This window comes from Macrobrachium rosenbergii, chromosome 1 (assembly GCF_040412425.1).
Source record: "Macrobrachium rosenbergii isolate ZJJX-2024 chromosome 1, ASM4041242v1, whole genome shotgun sequence".
Taxonomy (NCBI): domain Eukaryota; kingdom Metazoa; phylum Arthropoda; class Malacostraca; order Decapoda; family Palaemonidae; genus Macrobrachium; species Macrobrachium rosenbergii.
This window is the reverse complement of record NC_089741.1, coordinates 56,395,604-56,419,421: the sequence shown is the minus strand read 5'-3', so window position 1 is coordinate 56,419,421 and position 23,818 is coordinate 56,395,604. Positions and strand designations below refer to the sequence as shown.

The window sequence follows — 23,818 nt, the reverse complement described above, 5'->3', positions numbered from 1 at the left end:
TCAGCTATGTAATTATTTGGTAAGTTACTTATATAAAAATGACATTTTTATAATAAAATAAAGTTTTTACGAATAGAACTTACCTGGCAGTTATATATATATAGCTTAATCCCTGTCGAACCGGCAGATTTTTCAAAACTCGCGCCAACCGAATGGTAGGTGTCCGATAGGTGGTTAACAACCCTTATCGGGTGGTAGCTGGAATCATTCCCGTTTTCAGTTCCTCAGATCATCTCTGCCGGTTGGACCGACAACATTGTTGTTGGTTCTCCGTCGGGTTTTTCGCTCGCTTCCCTAGGTCGCTGTGTTGGACCTTTTATTGGTGACGTATTTTGACCTTTGGATTGGCAATCGCTTTTGTGGCTTGTTTGGATTTATTCTTTTGACTGTTCTTGGATAAGATGTCTGATCCTAAGTTTTTTCGAGTATGTGTGAATGAAGAATGTAAGGTTAGGTTACCGAAAGCTTCGGTGGACCCTCACACTGTTTGTTTAGGGTGCAGGGGTTTTGAGTGTGCCTTGGATAAAAGATGTAAAGAATGCGAGGATTTGGATGAAAAGAAATGGATGGAAATGAAACGCTATGTGCGTAAATTAGAGATGGATAAGTTACGGAGGGCCTCTAAATCTAAATCTAGGTCTGTGAGTGATGTTAGCCTAGACATTTCTTTTAACCCTTCTATTCCTAAATCACCCTTAGAAGTAGATCCTTCTCCCGAGGTGGTAACCCCCGCTCCTTCTACAGGAACTGTATCTGCTGTTATGGACCCTCAGTTCGCCAGGATGGCGGCTGAGATGAAAGAGTTAAAGGATCAACTTGAAGCCTTGAAGAAAGGTAAGAGTGCAAGTGAAGTTTGTGATAGTGTTTGTGCTAGTGCAGTGGAGGTGGCGACTGATCGACCCTGTCATGCCCCTAGATCTAGACCTCTACCAAGCTCCCAGGACCTAGGGAGAAGGTATGTCGACGATCGTAAGGGGGTGAGAGGGACGTATTCTCGGTCAGCCGTCGCCTCAAGCAGTCCTGTTGCTTTTTCCCAGGCTGCTTATGACCGCCACAGGAAAGGCGTGTCGGAAGAGCTTGCGTCTTCTCCTAGCCCCTCTCCTAGACGTAGATGGCAGTTTGAGGATTCGAGAGACCGACCAAAAGAAGATGGTTGCAGCAAGAGGATCAACCCCGGACTCGCTCTCCCTTTCGGGTGCGTGGAGCTCCCTGAATCTTTTGCTTCCGGACGGACGACCGAAACGCCTCTCCAGCAAAAAGGTCAAGACCTTTTTCGGAATGCTCTCCTCTCGCTGTTCGGAGGAGGGAGAGTTCTCTTCTTTCTGCTTCCGGAGAATTCTCGAGGAATCCTTCTCCTGCTCCCAGCTTGTCTCGACAACCTTCTCCCTCGGATCCTCAGGATGCAGCTGCTGCGGCTAAATCATTTATGACCGTCATGCAAGGCCAATTGGCTTCGCTCGTTCAGGCCTTTAGTCGTCCTCCCCCGCAGTCGGTCAGACGTAAGGACTCCAAGTTACCAGTGAAAAGATCTAGAAGGGAGTCCCCTGCTGAAGTTTCTCCTAGGGATAAGAGAGAACTGGATCCCTCTCCCGTTCGAGTCAACAAGGGGCGCTCTTCTGGCCTGGAACATAAGAATCTTTTCGTTTCTCCCAAGCAAAAACCTCAGGGTTCTTCTCCTGAGGCTCGACTCTTCTCCTCTCCACGCCTTAAACGACAGGAATTTTCTTCCTCTCGCCGGGAACGCACTTCCTTTGTTCAGCAAGATTACGACCTTGGTTCTCCAGGGAGGAGAGAACGCAGCGACGCCAGGACATGCGCCTTCTCGACGCCAGGACGATCCAACTCTCGGCGCCAGGACGATCCAATGCTCGGACGCCAGGACGCTTCCAGCTCGCGATACCAGGACGCATCCAGCTCTCGACATCGGGATTCTTCTAGGGCTGTTTGTCAGGACGCAACCAGCTCTCGCCGCCAGGACGTAACCAACTCTCGCCGCCAGGACGCTTTCGGCGATCGTTCGTCCTCCCCGGGTACACTACAGCGGGAAGAGAAGGAGACAGAGTTGGAAGGAATGCATGATTTGGAAGACGTTTCAGAGGACGAAGATAAACCTTCTAATGCGGCTGATGACTATAAGGTTCTTTCTCGCTCTCTTTTGGAGCTGTATGGTGAGGAGTTTAAGCCTGCTGCTCCTCGTTCTCCTCAGTCCCAGTTTAACAGGAAGAAATCGAGGAAGCAGTCAGCCTTTATTAAAATGAAGCTTTCCATTTCTGCTAAGAAGGCTCTGACCAGGATTGATAACTGGCTTAAGGAGCGTAGGCAAGCAGTTAAGTCCTCCTTCTCTTTTCCTCCAACTAGGCTTGCTTCGAAGGCGGGCATGTGGTATGACACTGGAGAAGCTCTGGGCCTGGGAGTACCTGCCTCCTCCCAGGGGGACTTCTCTGGTTTAGTAGACTCTTCCAGAAGACATGCCCTTAACTCAGCTAAGGTGATGTGGTCTATGACGGAACTAGACCATCTCATTAAAGGAATTTTTAGGTCTTTTGAAGTGTTCAGTTTTTTAGACTGGTCTGTTGGAATCCTATCCAAGAAGATGGAAACCATGCAGGCTACGGGAATTGAAGACCTTTCCAGTATTATGGCCTGTATGGATAAGGCTCTGAGGGATGGAGCAAATGAGATGACTTCTCTTTTCACTGCAGGGATTTTGAAGAAGAGGGCTTTGTTATGTTCCTTCACGTCAAAATCTACTACAGTCGCACAGAAGGCGGAACTCCTTACGCCCCCTCTCGGAGCATTTGTTTCCGGAGTCCTTGGTCAGGATATTTCTCTGACTCTGGCACATAAAGCTACACAGGATTTACTTTCTCGCTCGGCTAGGAGGTTTCCTTGATAATTCCTCCAGCTGCCAAAAGGAGGAAAAGAGAGTTCAACAGCCCTTTCGGGGCAGAGTTCCTTCTAGATCTGATTTCAGAGGAAAAGACAAGAAACAGGGGGTAGAACTAGCAGAAGGACGTTTAGAACACGCCTCAGAAATTGAAACACAAGTCCTCCAGACAACAGTAGGAGCAAGACTGTCTCTATTTTGGCAGGCTTGGGAAGCAAGAGGGGCGGACAACTGGTCTCTCTCAGTCATCAAGGAAGGATACAAGATCCCCTTCTCGAGGAAACCGCCACTTTCAACAAAGCCACTAGCCCTAGTGGTCTAATACTCGAACGCATTGAAACGAAGGGCACTCCTGAATCTAGTAGACCAGATGTTGGAGAAAGGAGCGATAGAACCAGTTTTGGAACTAGGATCCCCAGGGTTCTACAATCGTCTGTTTTTAGTGCCCAAGAGTTCGGGGGGATGGAGACCGGTCCTGGATGTCAGCGCATTGAACGGTTTTGTGGAAGACCAAGTTTACCATGGAGACGACTCCAGTCTGTGCTGGCAGCAGTCCGTCCAGGGGACTGGATGGTATCCCTGGACCTGCAGGACGCTTACTTTCATATTCCCATCCACCCGACTTCAAGGAAGTTTTTGAGGTTTGTGATCCAGGACAAATGCTTCCAGTTCAAAGCTCTTTGTTTCGGCCTCAGCACAGCTCCTCAAGTGTTCACCAGAGTAATGTCAAATGTGGCAGGATGGCTTCATCAAGAAGGGATAAGAGTATCCCTGTACCTAGACGACTGGCTGATAAGGTCCCAGTCGAAGAACAGGTGTCTGGAGGACTTACACAAGACGTTTATGATTGCTCAGGATCTGGGTCTCATTATCAACAAAGAGAAGTCTCAGATCGAACCGAGTCAGACGATTCTTTATTTGGGGATAGTTCTGGACTCAGCTCGTTTTCGGGCTTCTCCCTCACAAGAAAGACAAATCAAGTGCCTCGAGAAGGTTCAGTATTTCCTGGGGAGGCAGAAGTGCTCGGCGAGGGAGTGGATGAGTTTGTTGGGCACCCTCTCCTCCCTCGAGAAATTTGTCTCTCTGGGAAGGTTGCACCTCAGGCCTCTTCAACACTTCCTTTCAAGAATCTGGGACAGGAAGAATCAGGACGACTCATTTTCCTTCGACATTCCAGCAGAGATCAAGAAACATCTGAGTTGGTGGCTGAACCCGTCGATCTTAGGGGAAGGAATCTCCCTACGCAGAAAGAACCCAGACCTAGTGTTGTTCTCAGATGCTTCGGAGTCGGGATGGGGAGCAACACTGGGGAACAAGGAAGTTTCAGGCTCTTGGGAAGAGGGACAAATCGGATGGCACATCAACAGGAAAGAGTTGATGGCCATCTGGTTAGGTTTAAAAGCCTTCAAAGAATCTGTCGCGGGAAAGTAGTAGAAGTGAATTCCGACAACACCACGGCTCTTGCGTATATCAGCAAACAAGGAGGGACTCGTTCTTTACCTCTTTACGAAACAGCAAGAGAGCTCCTTCTGTGGACAAAAGACCACAGGGTGGAGCTTTTGACGAGATTCGTGCAGGGGCAGAAGAATGTAAGAGCAGACATGCTCAGCAGAAGAGGGCAAGTTCTGCCCACGGAATGGACTCTACACCTTCAAGTTTGCCAGAAACTGTGGAGTTTGGTGGGGAGGCCTTCAATAGACCTCTCATCCAGCCAGAACAAGAGGATCCTGAACTACTGCCTCTAGTCCCACAGAGAAGCAACAGCAGTAGACGCCTTCTGATGGACTGGACGGGATGGACACTTATGCTCCTCCGCTCAAAAATAATCAATCTAGTAGTCAAGAAACACCTCTAGATTCAGGAAGAATGACCCTGGTAGCCCCCTTTGTTGTAGCAAGAGAGTGGTAGTTCAGAGGTAGTGGAGATGTTAGTGACTCCGAGAAGTCTTCCCCAAGTCCAAGGCTTCTCAGATGTTCCACTTCGAGAGGTGAATATCAAACCCCTCGCTTTTCAACTGACTGCATTCAGACTATCGAGAAGCTTGTCAAAATAGAGGATTTTTCAGCCAACTGCTGCAAGAGCTATCAGCCAGAGCCAGGAGGGTCTCTTCACAGAGAGTTTACCAATCAAAGTGGAAACCTTTGATCTTGGTGTAAGCATAAGGTTTCCCTCAACCACTACCTCTGTGAGCCAAATAGCTGATTTTCTCTTGTCCTCAGGCAAGATTCTAAGCTGGCCATTATCACCATGTAAGGATACAGAAGCTTGTTGTCTACCGTTTTAGTACAGAGGCATTGGATTTGTCTCAAGATAGAGACTTGAGAGACCTTTTAAATCTTTTCGAAACAACGAAGCAGACTTTGGACCCCGTCCTGGAATTTGGATGTGGTTTTGAAGTTCTTGTGCAGCAGGAAGTTGAACCCATCTCTCCAAAACTAACCTTCTGAGAGACGAACAAAGAAAGCTCTTTCCTTCTCGCCTTGCTACAGCGAAAGGGTTAGCGAGATTCATTATTCAGAAACAAGTAGGCTTCAATCGTAATGGAGCAATATGCGATTAAGGCTTGACTTCCTTGCATAAGAATGAGAACCCTTCCAAACCTGGCCGGGAACGCTTGAGGTTCCTAACCTCACTGATTTAGTGGGCCAAGAGGAGGAGAGACTACTCTGTTTCAGTTAGAGCCCTCAAGGCTTATATTCCCAGGACAAAGGACGTGAAGAGTTTCTTCCAGTCTCTTTGTGGTGTTCAGTGAAGGATCTCAAAAGCCCCCTCAAGAATGCGTTATCATTCTTTTTGAGGGAGACAAGAGAAGCTCACCTTTTATGTGAAGAGGAGAACTTTGGTTTGCTGAAGGTGAAGGCTCATGAAATAAGAGCCATTGTAACTTCTCTGGCTTAGAAAGAATATGTCAGTTAAACAAAATTATGGAGGCCACTTTTTGGAGAAGTGACTTGTTTTCGCTTCTCATTACCTCAGAGAGGTAAGAGAGTGGATTATGAGAAATGTTATGCCTTGGGCCCATATGTAGCTACAGCTTGGTATTGGGTAAAGGAGTGACTGCCTCCTCAACCTTAACTTTTGCTTGGGATACCTGTAATTAGGTTGGTGTTTTTTATGGGTTGTCTGAGGAAACTTCCTTGGAAAAGCAACCCCAGCCTAACTAGATAGGTGTATATCTAGTCTGCAAGGTTAGGTGGTTAGATTGAGTAAGGTTACAGGTAATAGAAGGAATAGGAAGTACAGTCTAGTCACGTTGTTGGTCTCACCCCGTTTGACAGACTCGATTGGCTTGTTTCAGTATAACAGGTCTTCACCTGACTGGCGCTCCTAAGGGAAAGCGGCTCAAGAGGCAGGAACCTTTAGGTCAACTACCTTAGCAGGTAAGGAATCAAGGTGTTTACCCACAACTTTTAGTTGTTTCCCAACAATGTTGGCTGTCTTTCACCCTCCTCCAAATGTGAATCAGCTATATATATATGTTGGTAAGTTCTATTTTGTAAATGAAGTTTTATGAGTAAACAAAGTTTTATGAATACTTACCTGGCAGTTATATATATATTTTAAATCCCACCCTCCCCCCTCAGAGACAGGTCAGGGCAAGAGATGATCTGAGGAACTGAAAACGGGAATGATTCCAGCTACCAACTGATAAGGGTTGTTAACCACCTATCGGACACTACCATTCGGTGTTGCCGAAGTTTTGAAAAATCTTTTGGATGGACAGGGATTAAGCTATATATATATAACTGCCAGGTAAGTATTCATAAAACTTTGTTTTATCATAAAAACTTCATTTTATATATGCTTACCAAATGATTACATAATCAGAGCCCTCCCTTCCCCCCTCTCATGGACATAAAGCATAAATGAATTGTCACTTAGCTACATTGCACCTATTCTTCTAGAAGTGGGTGGGGCAATGCCTACCAAAACAAAAGAATGCTACATTAATTTTTGAATTTGAGCTACTGCATCAAATAGAAACTATAGCTGTGTAAGTATTTGGTAAGCATATGTAAAACATTATTTTATTATAAAAATGTTAATTTTTCTCTCAGAACTTCAAGGGAGATGTCTGGGTACTTTCATTGTTCCTCAATGAGTGTGTACCAAGGAAAATGAGCCATCTTCTGCAGTTGGTGCTGTGGAAGGAATCTCTCTCTATTCAGAGTATCTGTTCAGAGGGTCACAGGCTTCCTAGTTTTACCTTTCCCAAGACAAACTCCTCTCATTCTCTGCAGTAAATGGCTATCGTACAGATATTCTGACTGGAGGGCTTAGATCCCTCCTCTTCAGTAGGTCAACCATACTCAAGGAGTTTTAATCACTTATTTTCAGTGGGAGCTGTGTTGCCTGGAGTGGCATGAGACCCATCCTTCGCAGCCTAACCCAAGCATGTTATGAGCCCTTTGGTATTCCTTGGACGTTTTGCTATTGATAGCCTCATCAAAGCGCACCAGGGAGTTACATGGCCTTTCCCATCTAGTCTGGTACTCAGAATGATAGGGATCTCTCTCTTTCTCATCGTTCCTTAGTCTGTAGCAAAAACTCAGAACCTGCCAATTCATGTTGAGAGATTTGAGAGCTTTATGATCCCATTCCTTAGAGACTAGGTGGTGGCCAGGACGAGGTGCTTCTATGCCCAATGTGAGCAGTAAGAGATTCTCGGAAAAGAACCCATACTCTTTGTGTAGGGTGTTGGCAACTTTTTAGTAGTACTGTACAGGCAAGTGTAAGAAGACGTTGTCCAGGAACACCCCTTCTTTCTGGCTTTTTGAGCTGCTTAGACAAGCTTATGAGTCCTTGGGCGAAGATGTCAGTTGCTTTAGTCATGGAGAGCCCATGAAGTCAGTGGCATGCGGCTGTAATTGGCCTCTTGGAGAAACTAATTGGTTTTTCAGGTGATGAAAAGGTGTCTGGCAGCTCCAGACAACCCTCACTTCATTCTACCATAGGGGTATTGTCCATTGGTGTTTGGACACCTTCTCTTTGAGACCTGACATAGCTCCTCAACAACTGTAGGCATCCAGTTCCATCAAACAGAAAAAAGTTTTCACCTGATGACTTTGCTTAGTATAACTCTGGGGATATGAATGAAGTGGGAATACTTTCCTTCCATCCCACTTTTTCATCGGCAGAGCAACATCTAGGCCAAAGTTCCTGTTGGATCAGACCAGGATACAGGTAACTACACTTCAAGCACTAAGACTTAGAGCTCCATCATTAAGACCCACCTCCCTCTGCTCTTCCCTTTAACAAGGAAGGCAGGGGAAAATGGTAGAGCTATATTCTGAAGGCATCAATTTGTATTTTCCAGAAATAGCTTCCAACATTTATTCCTCACTTTCCGTACTTGAATGAAGCTCTATACCCTTACTCATTCCCAGGGCCCTACTGCTTTGCTATCCTTATGCCAGTCTGAGTAAGAGGTTACTGGAGCCATTGCATTCCTTGCTTGCTATCATGACTTAAGAAGTGTCTCCAACATATAAGGCGATGGTTTGTATTTCCATAGGAGCAAACAACAAATTTTTAAAGTAATTTGTATTTTTTCTAGGTACAGTATACAAACCATAGCCTTGGCCCCTGAATCCAAAGAAAAAGTGCTTGGAGACAGCAGATGAGTGAGGGGTATTCCTCCCACTCACCCTCCCATAACCACTAGTTAACTGCTTTGTTACATAGTTCAATGACCATTTCCAGTGCATGCTAAAGGGTACTCATATTTGAAAGATATTTGTAAAACTAGGAAAAATACAAATTATTTCGAAATTTTATCTTGTTAGCAACCTTTGTGAAGTATGAGCATAGCAACCTTTGTGAAGTATGAGCATGTACTGTACATTCCTCTGTCGTTTATTGTGTTGTGGAGAGCCCTGTAAGCTTCCCAGCTTTCTTACTGAGCCCAGGTTTGGCAGCCTCTCACAAAGCACTGTTACAGCCACATGCCCGTAAGTCACTTGTGTCACCATCACATGGCCTTAACTACTTGAGTGAAAAGATCTCTTGTGTAGGAGTTTCCTTACAAGCTATTGAACATTATAAATAAGCTCTGTTTTCTAGCTAATGTGGAATGGGTTTTAGAATAAAACAAGGTTCATTTCTATAGTATTTTATTTTGCAGTAGATAAGCTAATATTCCTTTTGCTTGATCAGATTTTTAAAAATTTAAAGCTATAGATTTCCCAACCCTTGTCTCTCATTTGGCAGGTCTGAAATGGTTGCAAAATACATTAGTATATATATACAGTATATAAGTTTTCACATTCATATTACCAAGTTGATATATTTCATATTTCAAACAATATTTCAACTAATTAACATTACATAATGCAACTCTGACTTTGGTTTTATTGTCTTACTCTTAGAACAAACAGTTGTGAAGCTCACACAACAGTAAAATCAAGGATAAAGGTGGTTTAATTAAAAAGTTCCCACACCCATGCAAGCAAAAATAATCACAGTTGGTTATATCATCTCACAAAATATAAAAAACACAATTGTAGACTCTACTCCTATTTTTCTTGCTAACCAACTAATATACAAAATTTGAAGTGGCAGAGTAGAATCATAACAAAACTAAAAATGCTGTACCTTTGATCGATGAAAACACAGCATACCATTTTAGGATGGAAGGGCCTGCATGCACTTTCATATATGACTGTTAGTACAGAAAATATGAAATTAGGAAAAAAAAAATCTTTATTAGTACATACAGGTCTTCTCAGGACCCTAATATCACTTAAGATTAATTTGTTTTAGATACAGAAAACAAGATACATGTAAATTGTACCAGTGCACTAAGGCAATCAACAACGAGGTGAAATTAAAGCTTTAAGTTCCATTTTCCACTTTTATTTTGAGTGTGGAACGAGCAATTCATTATGATATTTTACCTTTTTTTTTTCCAACGATGGTGCACCAGGGCATCTAAGATTAGCCTCAGAACTTCAGAGGAAGAAAACTTTGTTGAAATAGTTGTTCAAGCGCTCAGAAGATACCTTTGAAAGTCCTAAAGTTCAGCTCCTCTTATGCCACATTTACAGTACAGTAATAGGTTTTACACAAGAACCACTTGTGCATCTTGGCTTTGTTGAGCACAAAGCCATTTTTAATAATGATAAAGTACTGTATACTGGTCACACACAATGCTTACAGTATTCAATAAGCAGTGATGCAAATACTGTACCATGCTACTTTTAAGTGGCCACAAGAAACAAATAAAAAAAGGATGGGAAGTTGGGAGTATTGAGAGATGTATTATCGGATTTTATGTATTGAAGAAAGAGCTTGAGGTATCTGACAGTCTGTGAGTGTACAGGGGATGAGAAGAATTCTTGGGGAAAATAGAAATAAAGCAAGCTCGTTAGAAATGAGCATGATAAATGTTGGCACAATGTTAGAAAGAAGTAGGGGAAATTGTGAAGATGCTAACTAGAAGAAACATGGGCATTTTTTTAACAGGAGGGATAAAGTATAGAGGACTTGGCGTTAAAGCAATGAAAGTGACACCAGGAAATATAAATTTTAGAGAAATGGCAGGAAAACACTACAACATGAAGCACAGTAGACAGTTGTGGTTGATGTGGGACAAAAAAATTATACAGTAGTGAACATTAAAATGATCTTAAGAAGGAGTGTAATGACATTGTTCTTAGTAAACTCATCACCACAAACAGGAAGAACTTAAAGAGGGAAAACATGAAAAATTTTGGGAAAGTTATCAGATGCAGTAACAATATATAAAATGGGAACTTGATATCATAATTGATATTATAAGGACGAGAAGCACAGGTGGCATCAAAGGAAAGGGTAGCACTACTATATCAGATGAGGCATCTGAACACAACATAGATTGCAAGCTGATTTGATAGTGAGGTATAGAAGAAGAAAGAAACAGTCAGATGAATAAAAACATGAACAGTAAAAAATTTAGACTTCCAAAAGGAGTACAGTATCAAGAAAATGTGTGCTAATAGACTATAAAAAAAAAAGTGGTGGGTAGAGGTGTGACATTAGGACTACTGTATGTGCTGAACTAAGAGTTCATCTTTTTGATGATCTGTCTGAGAGACTTACATAGTTTTCCAAGCTCAAAAGTAAATTCAGGTTGGACATACTGCACTTTTGTTTTTCTGTTCTAAGTTCCAACTTCATTTATGATAGATTTTTTCACAATTCAGAAATTGGTAAAAAAAAAAATGGATTTTAACTCGCAGGGAATGGTATGTTTTTGGAATACATAGCCATTTAGCTTTTTGGAACTACTGTACAGTATCTTTAATTACGTCTAGTAACATTATTTACCTCTGAAATCACACTGGGTTAACAAAGGAGAATGAGTAAGGTTGAGCAGGGCTTACTGGCCTCTCAGACAAAATGAAACATCAGTACCAAATACTTTTGTGGTATCAAACAAGTAGGTATTCTGTTGGAGGCATAACATACCGTATCTTTGTCATTTATGTCCAAATGAGATCTTGAGTTTAATTACCTTTTAAAATTAAAATCCTGTTTATTATACAAGTACATATATATATACTGTATATGGATATTTTGACAGTGCATGTCCATTAGTTTTGACCTCTTCCTTTGCCTAGATTTCATAGTACTTCAGCATTTTTACTACCCTTTTTTTTTTTATAAAAATGAAATAATATTGTATTACCCTTATAAAACAAATTGTTTTTCTTCACTGCTGGAAAAAGTAACAAAAATGCAGTCTTTTATCAATTGCTGTACAATGAAAAAATAAGGAAATTACTATATTCACAGATACAGTATACAGTATTGTAGATGCATAAATTAAATACAGATATTTAAAAGAGGAACTATTAAATAAGACAGGAAAAGGTCTATAAATGTTCCTTGCATGAATGGTTAGTTTATACTACATATATACACTGTATTCTGATAAATTATTAGAGAACTACAGTATTATGGTACTGTACATAAAATAGAAAAAAGTACAATGCAATCCAGTCAAGTTGGGTGTTCTTTGTCTGTGGTGACAGGTAAACTGGTTTAACTTTTATTTTATTTTTAAAATTGGCCGATTAGAACACCTCTTGGTGCCAGTAACACAATGCAGTAATTATATTGTTTATGGTGTAAAGCTAGGATATCTTTATGTACATTTGGCATGCATTCATTTGAACAAGAAGATAATGTAGTATACGAATGCCATGTAAAAATGGAAAATATTAAAAGTAAAATACTCAAAACATAATAAATGTCTGAAAATGATGGTCAAAATGTAACTTGTTAAGTTGTAAACTCCCCAAGTAGTTGAAGGTAGCTCATTTTGTAATCATTTTGAGAACACTTCTACCTTTTTTTCTTATAAGGTGTGGTCATCCAGTGAAAATATGACAGACAGCTCATATCTAGAGAAAAGAAACTTTAAAAGAGACATTATGTTCAGTGTATGACGAGGCACTGACAAGTCATTCCTAATGTCTTTCGTGTTAGAAGACCTACCTTGAGTCTTTTACATACATTTTAGTAAATTTTTCAAAATGCTTTTGAGAAATAAGCAACAGCTTAATCATTTCAGAAAGCAGCCTTGCCATTCCATGGGGGTATTTTTATCCAAATACTTGACTGTTACATCTGATTAAAATATTGCAGTTTGCATTAACAAACCCCCAAATTCATTGAAACCTAAGAACTGTATGCTAATTGATGTTCAAGACATCTTCTGCTAGTTGTCTGCAGATGGTTATAAGCACCTAACATAAGTTTTGTGCTGTAGCAGTTTTCAAACTTGTTTTGTTTAGTTGATTGCTCTTTTGTCATCTTTACACAGTTCTTAGTGTGTTTCATTAGCCACATTGTAGAATGTATCAAAACCATAAATCCAGAATTTAAAAAGGTTTTCTACCTTCAGTGCTGTAGTTTTATAACTGGTTATCTCTCTCACTCCATCTAAATTCCTATGTTAGCTGAATTCACCTTTAAGTAAGATAAGTCTTCAGTATTCATCCACGATAGTCTCTGTTGGTTAGTTAAATAACAATTCTCTAAAATTCTGTTTGATCATCTGTCGGTGTAATTGGAGGATCTGTAAGGCTGGCTGCCTCATAGAATAGACATTAGGATGGTCAGTCTATGGAGTGAGGGAAAATAACAAAAGTCACATCAGATAACTAAGATACAATGTACACATGCCGTAGAATTTCAATTCAGTGGAGTGAGAGCATTTGCACACTGAGGCTTTCTCCTGCAGACCAAAGGGTACAATGTTCCACTAGACCTGTGGTTACAGATAAGAAGGATATACTATTTAGTTGAGGGCTGTGTATTGGTCACATTAATGGAAAGTGCATTGTAGGCCTACTCTGTATATCACAGATGAGAGTGATTCTAAGGTATAGAAGTTTCATGATACTGTAATGTATACAGTAATTACTGCGAAAGATTATTGTGGCTGTAGGTATCCAAGAGTCAAATTTCAATAGACATCATATATAGCCGAAAAAGATCAGCTGGTAACAGTTTAACCCTAAACTTCCTGCTGTCATTTTTTTAATGCAAAACTCAGGTTTGTATTGTACTTACATACACGTTATCAATTACATCCATGGCATACAGGTGGAAATTGAATGAAGTTCCTACTTTCAAAATAAATGAAATGTTGCAGTTGCAACTGTTTGTGGCATGTGGTAATCATCATATTGTAATGCTAAGGAACAGTGGAATTTTATATCATCATGTACATTATTGATTTACATTAATTTAGGAAACTGGTGAATATGGTCCTAGGCAGCTTCTTCAATCACTTGAATCTGGTTGAGTCCTATCTTTGATCAATCTCAGTTGTATAGGTTAATTTTGTAATCTTTTATCATAATAAACAGAGAAGCATTACCTTGGAAACTCATGGAGGACACTAATGCAAACTGCAATGACAGCTTGCAGGATCTTGAGGTTGCCAGTGGCAGGTACATATTACAGTGTAGATGGATTACAATAACAAAAGAACACTAAAGGTAAGCCAACTGATGTACCAAGGAGAACAGGTCAGTAATTATCAGAGATGTGTGTATGCTATGCTCCCAGAGGAGTGTGCTACTTTCTACTAGATTACTGATTGTTATTCTATCTGGGAGAATTACTGTATAATGAGGAGATTCAGGCTTTCCCAGAAGGTTTGTGGTCTATCATATAGTTGGCTTACCTTCAGAGTTCGTACACAGTGTCAACAAACTTAAAGAATGCATGATAGATCTTGCATTGAGGAATTCTTTGCATTCCTCAACTAGAAATAGCAGAGATCTGTGGTAGTTCTAGATTATGTGATCAACTCTTACTCTGTAGCCAAAGTACGGTACAAAAGCTTCATCAGCTCCTAGGACCTTAACTGAGTCATTATCTCAAAGATTTTATCAGATTTTTTGTAATTTACAGAACAAAATTTCATAACCCTTAGATAATAAACATGCTTACTTTGAAGGGCTTACACATCAGTCACTTACAAGTTAAATATCTTTGTCTTTGGAATTACAATGTTCTAGGATCATAACTTTAGATATGTGGTGAACAAATCGGTAAGCAATGATATCATTTATATAAATACAGTGTGACAGATTACTTATATAAAGACAGCTTGACAACAATCTAAGTTATGCTAGGATGAACTTATATGAGGCAACTTCAGGCCTTACGGAATGGTAACTGTCTAAACGTAGGTTACTTGAAAGTTCTAGGAATTAGCATGGCAGGACAGGCAGTTTTAGTCCACAATGAATGGCAACTTGCCATATTGAAAGCTAGGCTACCTGTACCAGCAAGATCTATTGCTAGACTTGCCATGACAAGTTATTCTTATGAATATCTAAAGACACCGAGTTAACTGTAGTTTACCATGCAAAAAGTTGCAGTTAGAAAGTGTTAATGCACAAAGGTAAAAGCTAGGCTAAGGTACTAATACCTGCATTGGGATAAGGATGACCATTTGTTAAGTTGTTGGGACAAGATTAGATTAATACACATGCTACTTTGCAGTGATTACTTAAACTAGGTTAATATGGGCTGTATTTTATCTACTGTTGTCATTCACTATTCAATAGATTAACATCTGTCAAGGTTTGAGTTTCAAGTTGTGATCTGGTAACCAAAGTATCATTCCAAAATTTGGTTAGTAAAGTGGAATACAAAAATAATAATTTAAGTTAGCACCTATAACATTGGTGCACTACAAAAGAAAAAAAAATGACCTGTATTGTATTTTTTTTTAACGTTACTTTTACGCATTTGTTCCCATGAGAATATAAATTTCATCTTTTATATGGAAATACCTTTGGCAAAAGCTGGCCCAGTCATGGGATCTTGGTAACAAAGTACTGTACTTGACTAGCAACAGGTGACTAAGGGGTAAGGCGACCCACCCAATCACTGTAAACAGCATTACTTTTCTTCGACCACTTTGTTGTACAGACGTTCTTGAGAAGTATCATTGTGGTTGTTGAAGCTTTTCACTTAAGTGTTTTTGGTTGGAAAGGTTGAGACTTTGGCTTGCTTGTTTGTAGTAAGAATGAAGAGTGATCAGCGTAGATGTCCTGGGCTCAGTTGAGTGTGCTTGATTTTTGTTACTTGTGAGTACAGTATTTGCCCTTGTTCTTGTTGCACAGTTTGCTGATGCAGGAATGTATGCCATCCTTGAACTGCATTGATTCTGATTCTTTTCCAGCCTAATGGAGAAACACAAGGAGAGGAGGAGGAAGTCTTAGAAGCTTACAGAGATGTTCTCACCTCCTCATCCCATTTCTGTGTCTGCCTTGATCCCATTGCTTTTACTGCACTGGAATGGTGTCCACTCATTCTTTCCTTGTTCGGCAAGGAGGGTCTGCACAGACTTATTGGCAATTTGATGACAACGCACTTGGCCGGTGATGTTTCTGGTGTGATACCAGTTCCTGCTAACCCCGCAATACTCAGTTCCAATTTCTCCTGCATCAGTTCAGTTGTTTGGAACATTCCCAGGAGACAAAGGGGCTTCTGAAATTGTTGTGGCATTTTCTTGGGTTTCCAAGGGAGCCTTCTCGTTATGCTTTCCTGGAACTTTTGGCTTCAGCCAAAGGTTTCCTGACCACATCAGTCTCAGTGGACCCTGTTACTCAGCGCTGGCTTTCCCCAACAAGACCAAATGCATTGCACTCATGGATGTTCCTATTGCTCCAGCTGTAGCTGCTCTGGCAGCTCTTGTTCCTGTCCCTTTGAGATGTCTGCCTTGACTTTTTTACTTGACAGACATGGAAGAGGATGGAGAGATTAGTGCTGCTGTGCTCCTTGCCTCCTTCCCCCCCCTTTTTTTTTTGTCATCTTCCTCCTTCTCCTAGATGGACATTACAGAGATCCATGGTCATAGGAGGTTGAATAAGTGCTGCTGTGCTCCTTTCTCTTCCTTGTCATCTTCCTCTTTTTCCTAACCTCCTCCTTGGCTTCCTCATCTCTGGTCTGCAGAAGTGTAGGAAGAAGGCCAGGTAGGCTGCCCTTCACTAGAAGACTAAGAAGTCTTCTTTTGGTCATTGCTTATGAGTGGGGAGGGATGGCAATCCCAGCACGTTCGTTGGGCAGGTGGTCATGGGCAGTGTAGGTGTATTGGTGCACAAGTTCACATATGACTGATTTCTGTTGCATGTAAGGAAGAGTTTGCACTTCCATAAACTACTTGCTGTCATATTCCTCCAGAACTATCTCAGTACATCCCAGGATGTGCTTGCAATTGGTCTGCTGACAATCATGAGCATGGCAATACTTGCATGTGTGTGTATGTGTGTTGTGAGGCAGTGACCCAAACCATTTGTGGCCTTGCTGGTTTGGCTTCCGTTTCAGGGTATGAGGGCAGTGAGGATGATTGTTAGATTACCTTTAATGTCTTCGGACATGACTCTGTGTTTGGAACTTATTCTAGATACTCATCTAGATCCTCTTAGCAGGGGCAGGGTCCAACTGTTGTGTGTCCTTTTTGGATTCTTCTAAACCTGATGGTCTCCCCATGGACCCATGAAAGCTGAGTTGGAAAGTCATTTTCAAGAACTGATCTCATTCATGGGTGCATTGGTCTGGAGAAGCAACTTGGGCTACTCCTTGCTACCATCTGGTGTCCTCCATGGAGTTTACTTTGGGTTTCACTCTGTATTCTGCATTGTCCTGTTAGTTGCCATCATCCCTGACTGTTTAAGGTGCTGTGGAGGAGATATTCTCTGATCACTGAATCAGAGACTTCTGTAATCTCTAGTTGCTCCACTCGGCTTCTTCCCTGTCTCTGACATGACAGCAGATATTCTCATCCTGGAGGATGCAGAGACTTGCCCCCTATAGGTGGATCCAGTAGTATGTGGACTTGTTTGTAGAGGCTTTTTGCAGTTGGGGGATCTCCTTCTCCTGTCCTGAAGCCATGGAGTCAGTTGCCATGGTTGTTCAAGGTTACATTACGGTTGGACTAGTAGCTCAACACACTGGCAGATTCTTGGCTTTTCCATGGTCTCTCTCTAGAGATGGTAAAGTTCTGTGAGCTAACTGTTTTACAAGGGTATGAGAGCATTCATGGCCTCTTTTTAAGAAAATATATAACCTAGTGTAGGCTCATGCTTAGGAGTGGTCCAATTTTGGGTTCCTCTGTACTCTTCCTAAAGAGTAAGGTTGAGGTGACAGTGGAGAAATTAATTACCGATTCTCAGGACTCAGTATTTACCAGTTAATTTCCTTCAAGATTCCTTTGGGCCTCTTGAAGGGCATTGCAGCCAAGCCTTCAGGAGCAAGTACTCTGTTGACATTGGGTTTGGAGAAAGACCAGACCTCTTTCAAGGGGCAGTTGCATTCCCAGCATTTTTGTTCCTTGGGACAGGGTCAGGAGTCTTTCAGGCCCTTTCAGTCTTCCAACCAGCCTTCAGCCCAGAAGGAAGCCAAGGAAAGGAAGGGAGGAGGATGTTGAAGTTGGCAATCCTCCTCTCCCACTGCTGCAAAAGCAGGATTCCAGTTGCCTCTGGACAATGTGGCAACGTCAGGGGGGCAGAGCCTTGGGTTTGTGTCCTTCGGGTTGGTTACAGACTCCCTTCAAGGACCAATGCCTCCCATTTCTCATAGACGGATCCCATTACTCTTACTCTCCAGTATCATCTAAATCCCTCGTGATATTGACAGGGGTACACATAATGCTGGAGAAGGGCATGCTTAAAAGTTGTGGATGATTATTAACTCACCAAGCTTCTGCAGCCATCTCGTCCTGTTGGAGAAGGTGGCCAGACTATTCATCAGCCTCTCTCCACTGAGTAGCTGATGGGAAACCCTGTGTCCCATGTGGGCTCTATCAGAAAGGGTGTTCATGCTTATGATAAGTCTAAAAGATGCATGTTTCCAGATACCCATCCATCGGGATTCTCAGAAGTACCTCTGCTTCATATGTTATGAGACAGTCTATCAGCTCAAAACACTTTGTTTTTGACTATTGACTCCTCCTCATGGGCTTAAGTTGGTATTAGTATGGGCCCTGTCTGAGGTGCAGTTACATGGGGATTGGGATTGTCCTCTCCTTTTCTTGTGATTGGGTGATTATGATAAACTGGGAAAAGTCCAGTCCGTTACCCAAATTGTAGACAAAGTACCTGGGCATGTGGTGAGAGTCCTTCTCACAGATTCGAATCAGCAAACTCAAGGCAAAATCAGTGCAGTCCCTGCTTTGGTGTGCCTTACAGGCATATCCACTTTCATTTGCTTCATTGGTGTGTGAAGTAAGACTGATTATGCATCATCAGTCTTCCAACACTCCCCATTCATTTGAATAAACAAATCAGGCCTGCCTCACGTAGTGGTTACATGACAAGTGGGAGTTCCATGAAATTCCTCCTCACTGGAGATGCTTCTGTACTCAGCATCAAAAGAAGGATGAGGCACACACCTTAACAGCTTGTTCATCTCAGGTGTGGGAGCTTGAGGATTCCCACCTAAACATCAAAGGGGGACAGGGTCCTTCCCCCTCTGCAGATTGGTGAGGCAGGTGTATAAGTGAGCAGTTAGCCATGCTGTTGATCTATCAACCAGGTAAATTCAAGGCCACTGTAATGTATTAGCCAAGCAGCTACTGGTTGACCACAAGCCAAGTGGCATCCCAGTCTCGTGGGTCCTCTTATTAAGGCACTGAGAGAACTACCCCTATGGCCTACGTTGCTTTGGCTAACACATTGCTGATTTGCATTTTTCCTAGATATACAAACCTGAAGTCTTTTATCAAAATCTCGCCTCTAACCAAGCTGACATTTGTCCCTGTTGATGAAAGAAAAGTTGATGCTGTTTGCCGAGTGAGTGGCTGAGTCTCCCACCCCTTCACTCACCTGATGCTGGTCAACTACCATGTTACCAAGCTTCAATAACAGGACCAACTTTTGTCGAAGGTATATCCATAAATGAGGTTTCAGGTTTGTGTACCTAGGAAAATTGCAAATTATCTTAAAATTTTGATATTTTTCTTGTTTTTAAATACTGTAAGAGATGTTCTTAAAGAATTAATACAGTGCATTACTTACAATAGTTAACAATGAGTCACATGTGTACAATTTATATTACAACTATAGAATACTATACTGTATACAAGCTATGAAAGTTTTATATTGCCACAAAATTGTGTGTGTCTGTATCAGACTAATAAAAAATATGGTCTTGACATCACCTTTGAAGATTTATTGCATGAGCATAAACTGTATATATTCAGCATTCTATCTCAAAGCAAAAAGTTTACATAAAAAATTTTGTCGTAAAGGATAAATTGTACCAGGTGCTTGAAAGTTGTCCACAAAAAATATTAATGGACGACCAGCTTGTTCTACAAAAGAAGTCAAAAGTCTTGACATATCCAGTAATTTAGATTGTTCTTTGTGATTCCATTGCCCTATTTACACAATGCTTTCTCCATATATATATATATATATATATATATATATATATTTCTGAGTCCAGTCCCGTGTCAGCTGGTGAAATTCCATTACAGCACGAATTTCTAGGTATAACCTGCTAGATATACCAGAGAAAAGAGTTTTTCAGAAAGCTGGGGTTACTACCCCCAGTCGAGCCCTTCTAGGAAGACGCCGTATATGAGGGGTGAGTGAATACCACTACCACGGAAACCACTCGAAAAGATCTCTCCCTGTCAAACCCCTGAACAGAGCGGGTGAGCCGTTACAGCCCCACACCAAACACCCGCCAGACGGCGACACTACGCCACCTACCTCATTCCATTTTCTAACGTGAAATCTCTGTTTCTTTTGTGTGCTCGTCTCATTATTTTGGATTTTTCTGCTTTCTGGAGATGGCGTCGAGCAGCTTTACTCATTTCCAAGTTAAGTACCATCTTCTTGTGGGTTTTTGTTCTGATTTTTGGCTGTTAAGGGCCCTGATTTTCAATATTGAGATCTTATTATGTCAAAGCACGCGCCCCTGCCAGCCATGTCAGATCATGAAGGCTAATTCTTCTGTTCTTTCAGTTGGGGTTGTCTCTCAAGTCGTTATAGATAAAATTTGCCTTTTGGTCCCCTTCCTGGTGGTTCTTGCAGGTTCCTCTTTATGAATTATTTCATTGGCCAACGGGCCTTGGTGAGAGTGATGCCCTGTCTAGGTTCCTCCAGGTTGGGTTCCTGTTATTTTTGGTCTTACTAGGCTAATTATTTTGCTTGAAGATGGTGCCTTCTTTTAGTTTTATTTTTATTATTATTTTGTTGTTTGTTTACCTCGGTGCTGGCGGTGTCCCAGATCTAACCGCTTCCCGGGTAGGCTACGCCTCTGTTGAGCACATTTTAGTTTTATATGATGGTTTTTTTGTGAGTAGGCTGTTTGCATCCATCCCTTGCCCTGGTGGGGAGTTCAGGTTGAGGGAGTTTGCTGCGGCTTCCTCCGGATCACTGTGGGCAGAGGAGCTCCTTAGTCCTCTTCCTCCATTTTGGGGGAATCGAGTTCTTGGGTTGTGTTTCTAGGCTACTGCCCCTGCCTGCCATTCTGATCCTGGTTGGTTCTCAGCACAAAATTTTCCCTGTTGCTTCCTCCCCTTCTGCCCTCCTTTTTTTCCTAGCCTATGTTAAGGTTAGGTCCATTTAGGCTTCGCCTAGGTAGAGTCTGGGCTTCGGGTTGTGTTGCTTCCAGCATTCCACCCTTCCAAGATTCATCGTCTGGGGAGGTATGGTGCAGCTGAGCGGGTGAGCCCCGCCTCCTGTTCCTTCCTGGTAGCCTACTCCCCTCCCTCCTTCCCCTCCTCCTCTCCCCAGCCTTGCTACTGCGGCGGGTGACGCTTAGATGGATGCTTTCTCCGAGCCCAGGGACTTCTCCTATTGGTTGAGAGATTCGCCCTCCCATATCGTCCCAGCATCGCTGTATTGGGGTTGGCGTTTGTTTTACTCGGGAACGCGGTTCAATCCCTTATCCATTAGTCTCCCTGCCAAGCTACGCTGATACGGTAACATATTGCTTCAGCCTATGTTATAACATACGGTGCATTTTACCTGTCTTGTTTCTCCCAAGCGGGAAGTAAGGGCGAAGGTTGTTTATTTTGAGAGGAGCGGATCTCTTCCACTTCTCTGAGTTCTACTATCACTTATTACTTTATTTTTGTTTTGTTTTAGATAAGTCTGTTTATCTACAGGAATATTTTCCTTAATTCATTATATATGTTATATAAGTGAGTCCGGTCCTATACCTGGGCCCGCCGTTATTTTACTGGCAGCCCTTAGGGTTGGTTCCTGGTCTCTCTCTTCCTTCATTCCTCGAGTACCCGGGCTGAAAAACCTTACCTTCCACTCTATGTAATTTAGAGCTTATTGGCCCAGTTTATGATTAGGGAGTTTTCTCCGAGTATTCCGGTTGCAGTGGAGTTTCACCTGGCCAGCTTTAGCTTGCTTAGAGTGGGGAGGTTCATGTACTGTTCTACTTACAGACTGCCCGCTGTGAGGAGCCGGGTGCACTGCTTCCCTCCAACAACCTTATGGTCACGTGAGTTTGCCGGACCCACGCTGCCACAGCGTCCGACTGGATGACCTGGTTGTCTGGCACCCTGATAGCTGTGAGGTTTGCTTCGCCTTCTGCACAACTGTCCAGGATGAGTCGGTAAGTAACAGTCTTTACATTACTCCTGCCTTATGCTCCTCTCATTATATGTGGTATATTGTTTATGAGGTTCCCGGAATGGTTTTCGTTCTAGCTAATTGTTGGCTTTCTCTACAGGCGATGAAGCTTCCAAGAAGTCTGCCTTGAATCCTCCGCCTGGGTGGCTGTTTGCAGGAAACGTTCCGCCGGGGAAGCCCACGCCCGACGCCAGGTTGAGGGACTTGCTCTACCTCGGCGCATCGGGTGGCGGCCGCAGTGCCTGAAGACCTTGCCACCCCTATCATCCAGCAGATCCGGATGAGACCCAGCCACCCCAAGTGGATATCCTCTACGCTGAGGTCTCGAGGACGAGCCGCCATGGATCTCAATCTGAAACCCATGAACGAGAGCAGGACCAGGTGGTAAGTGGTGAGGTAAGTGAGGTTGTTGGGGCGGGCCTCCCCTTTATTTGACTCTGCTTCATCAATTTCTTCATTCGCAGGTTTTGTGAAGTCTTCTCCTGGGTGATAGAGCTCCGTCTGCTATCCCAAGTTGAAGTTGAAGACTTCATGGAAGGCTATGGCCATGTCCTCGACCTCCAAGAAGGCACGCTTTCCCCAAAGGCTTTCAGGGCCTGTAGCCTCCGGAGCAAGTCTGGTTCCTCCAGCAAAGGCGCGAGTAAGAGGGCTGCAAAATCAAGCCCTCCTCAACCTGCTTTCGACGCAGAGGCCTTGCCAATCAGCTTTACAAGCGTTTACGGAGGACTTGGATTCGAGATTTAACAAAATCTCCGAAAAGTTGGCCAGTCATGATAACATACTGGCGGGAATGGCTCACCCACCCCAGCCAACCACAGTATGTTATCCCCGACACTGCGACCTCCCGCTCGATGTCGGTAACCCTTGGCGCTTGCACCGGCCATCCAACATGATGGCAACTGGACACTTGATGGTCTTGGCACGACGGTTGGAGGAATTGGAGTTCTTCCCCATCTCCTGCCCTTTACCCAGGCTTCTTGAGGGCTTTACGGAGGAAGCTTGATTCGGTCAGACAAGGCCCTAGGGAGACTGTCATCGCCCCTAGGGACCAAGCTCAGTCGGCTTCTTCTGGCGCACTCTGACGGAGTGGCAGGCAGACAACACGGTTGACTTTTCAAGGGCAACTTCACTATGTTTGCCCTGGGAGACAACCTTCCCACCCCTTGCTTGGGACAAAGTCGCTCTGGCTACGGCCCGAGCGTGCTTTGATGGTAACTGCTACCACAGCTAAGGGAGACAGACCCCTACTTCCCTGGTATTCCCAGGAAGTAATGAGTTCTGGCTGGAAGCCCCGTCCACTTTCACGGTCGGGAAGTTGGACCCCTTCTGCGCCCCACGCAGTTTAGGGAGCAGCTCCTGCTGCCGGAAGCCTTTTGAAAGCGGAGTTTGATGCCCGGTTAAGTTAGCCCGGTCCTTGAACTCCGTGATGCCTTTACTGAAGCTACTGCCGCCTCCTGCTCGACGAACCTTTCTTTCAGGTATTGGCTAAATCTTGCTGGCAGGCTTCCAGTCTGACTTATTTGAGTTTATTATGGCCAGACTGGAATGTCGGAAGTTCATCTTGCCGATGCGACCATCCGCCACGAGCCTAACAAGCTCGTGAAAAGCTCGATCTGGGGGACCTAACCTCTTCCCTGAAGAGGAGGTCACGAATGTTATGGCCGAGGCTACACGGCCAACCAGAGTCTTCGCTCGCTGGGGCATTTCGCCTATAAGCCGTAAGACCCCAGAATCGGCCGCCCCCAATCGAGAGGAGTAAACGCTTCAGGAGGCATAAGAGGCCCTACCATCAGGCGGTAGTCCAAGCCGCCCCGGGTCTCGCAGT

The 23,818-nt window shown here is 43.1% G+C and overlaps 1 protein-coding gene across 10 annotated transcripts in view; it reads right to left on the bottom strand.

The window, feature by feature from the left end:
• Positions 1-8,983: 8,983 nt before the first annotated feature.
• Positions 8,984-23,818, bottom strand: part of LOC136838640 (pyruvate kinase-like) — a 96,961-nt gene continuing 82,126 nt past the window's right edge. For 5 of the 10 annotated variants that reach the window (XR_010853077.1, XR_010853071.1, XR_010853073.1 and 2 more), the window contains 2 exons: positions 9,482-9,548; positions 8,984-9,099 (listed from right to left, as the gene is read on the bottom strand). Coding sequence is in view for 3 of the 10 variants with exons in the window: in XM_067103986.1 (XP_066960087.1) it covers positions 9,087-9,099 (13 nt within the window). In the remaining 7 variants the exon portion in view is untranslated. The remainder of the gene's footprint in view (positions 9,100-9,481; positions 9,549-23,818) is intronic. The other 5 variants (XR_010853078.1, XR_010853072.1, XM_067103986.1 and 2 more) reach the window with 1 other exon arrangement.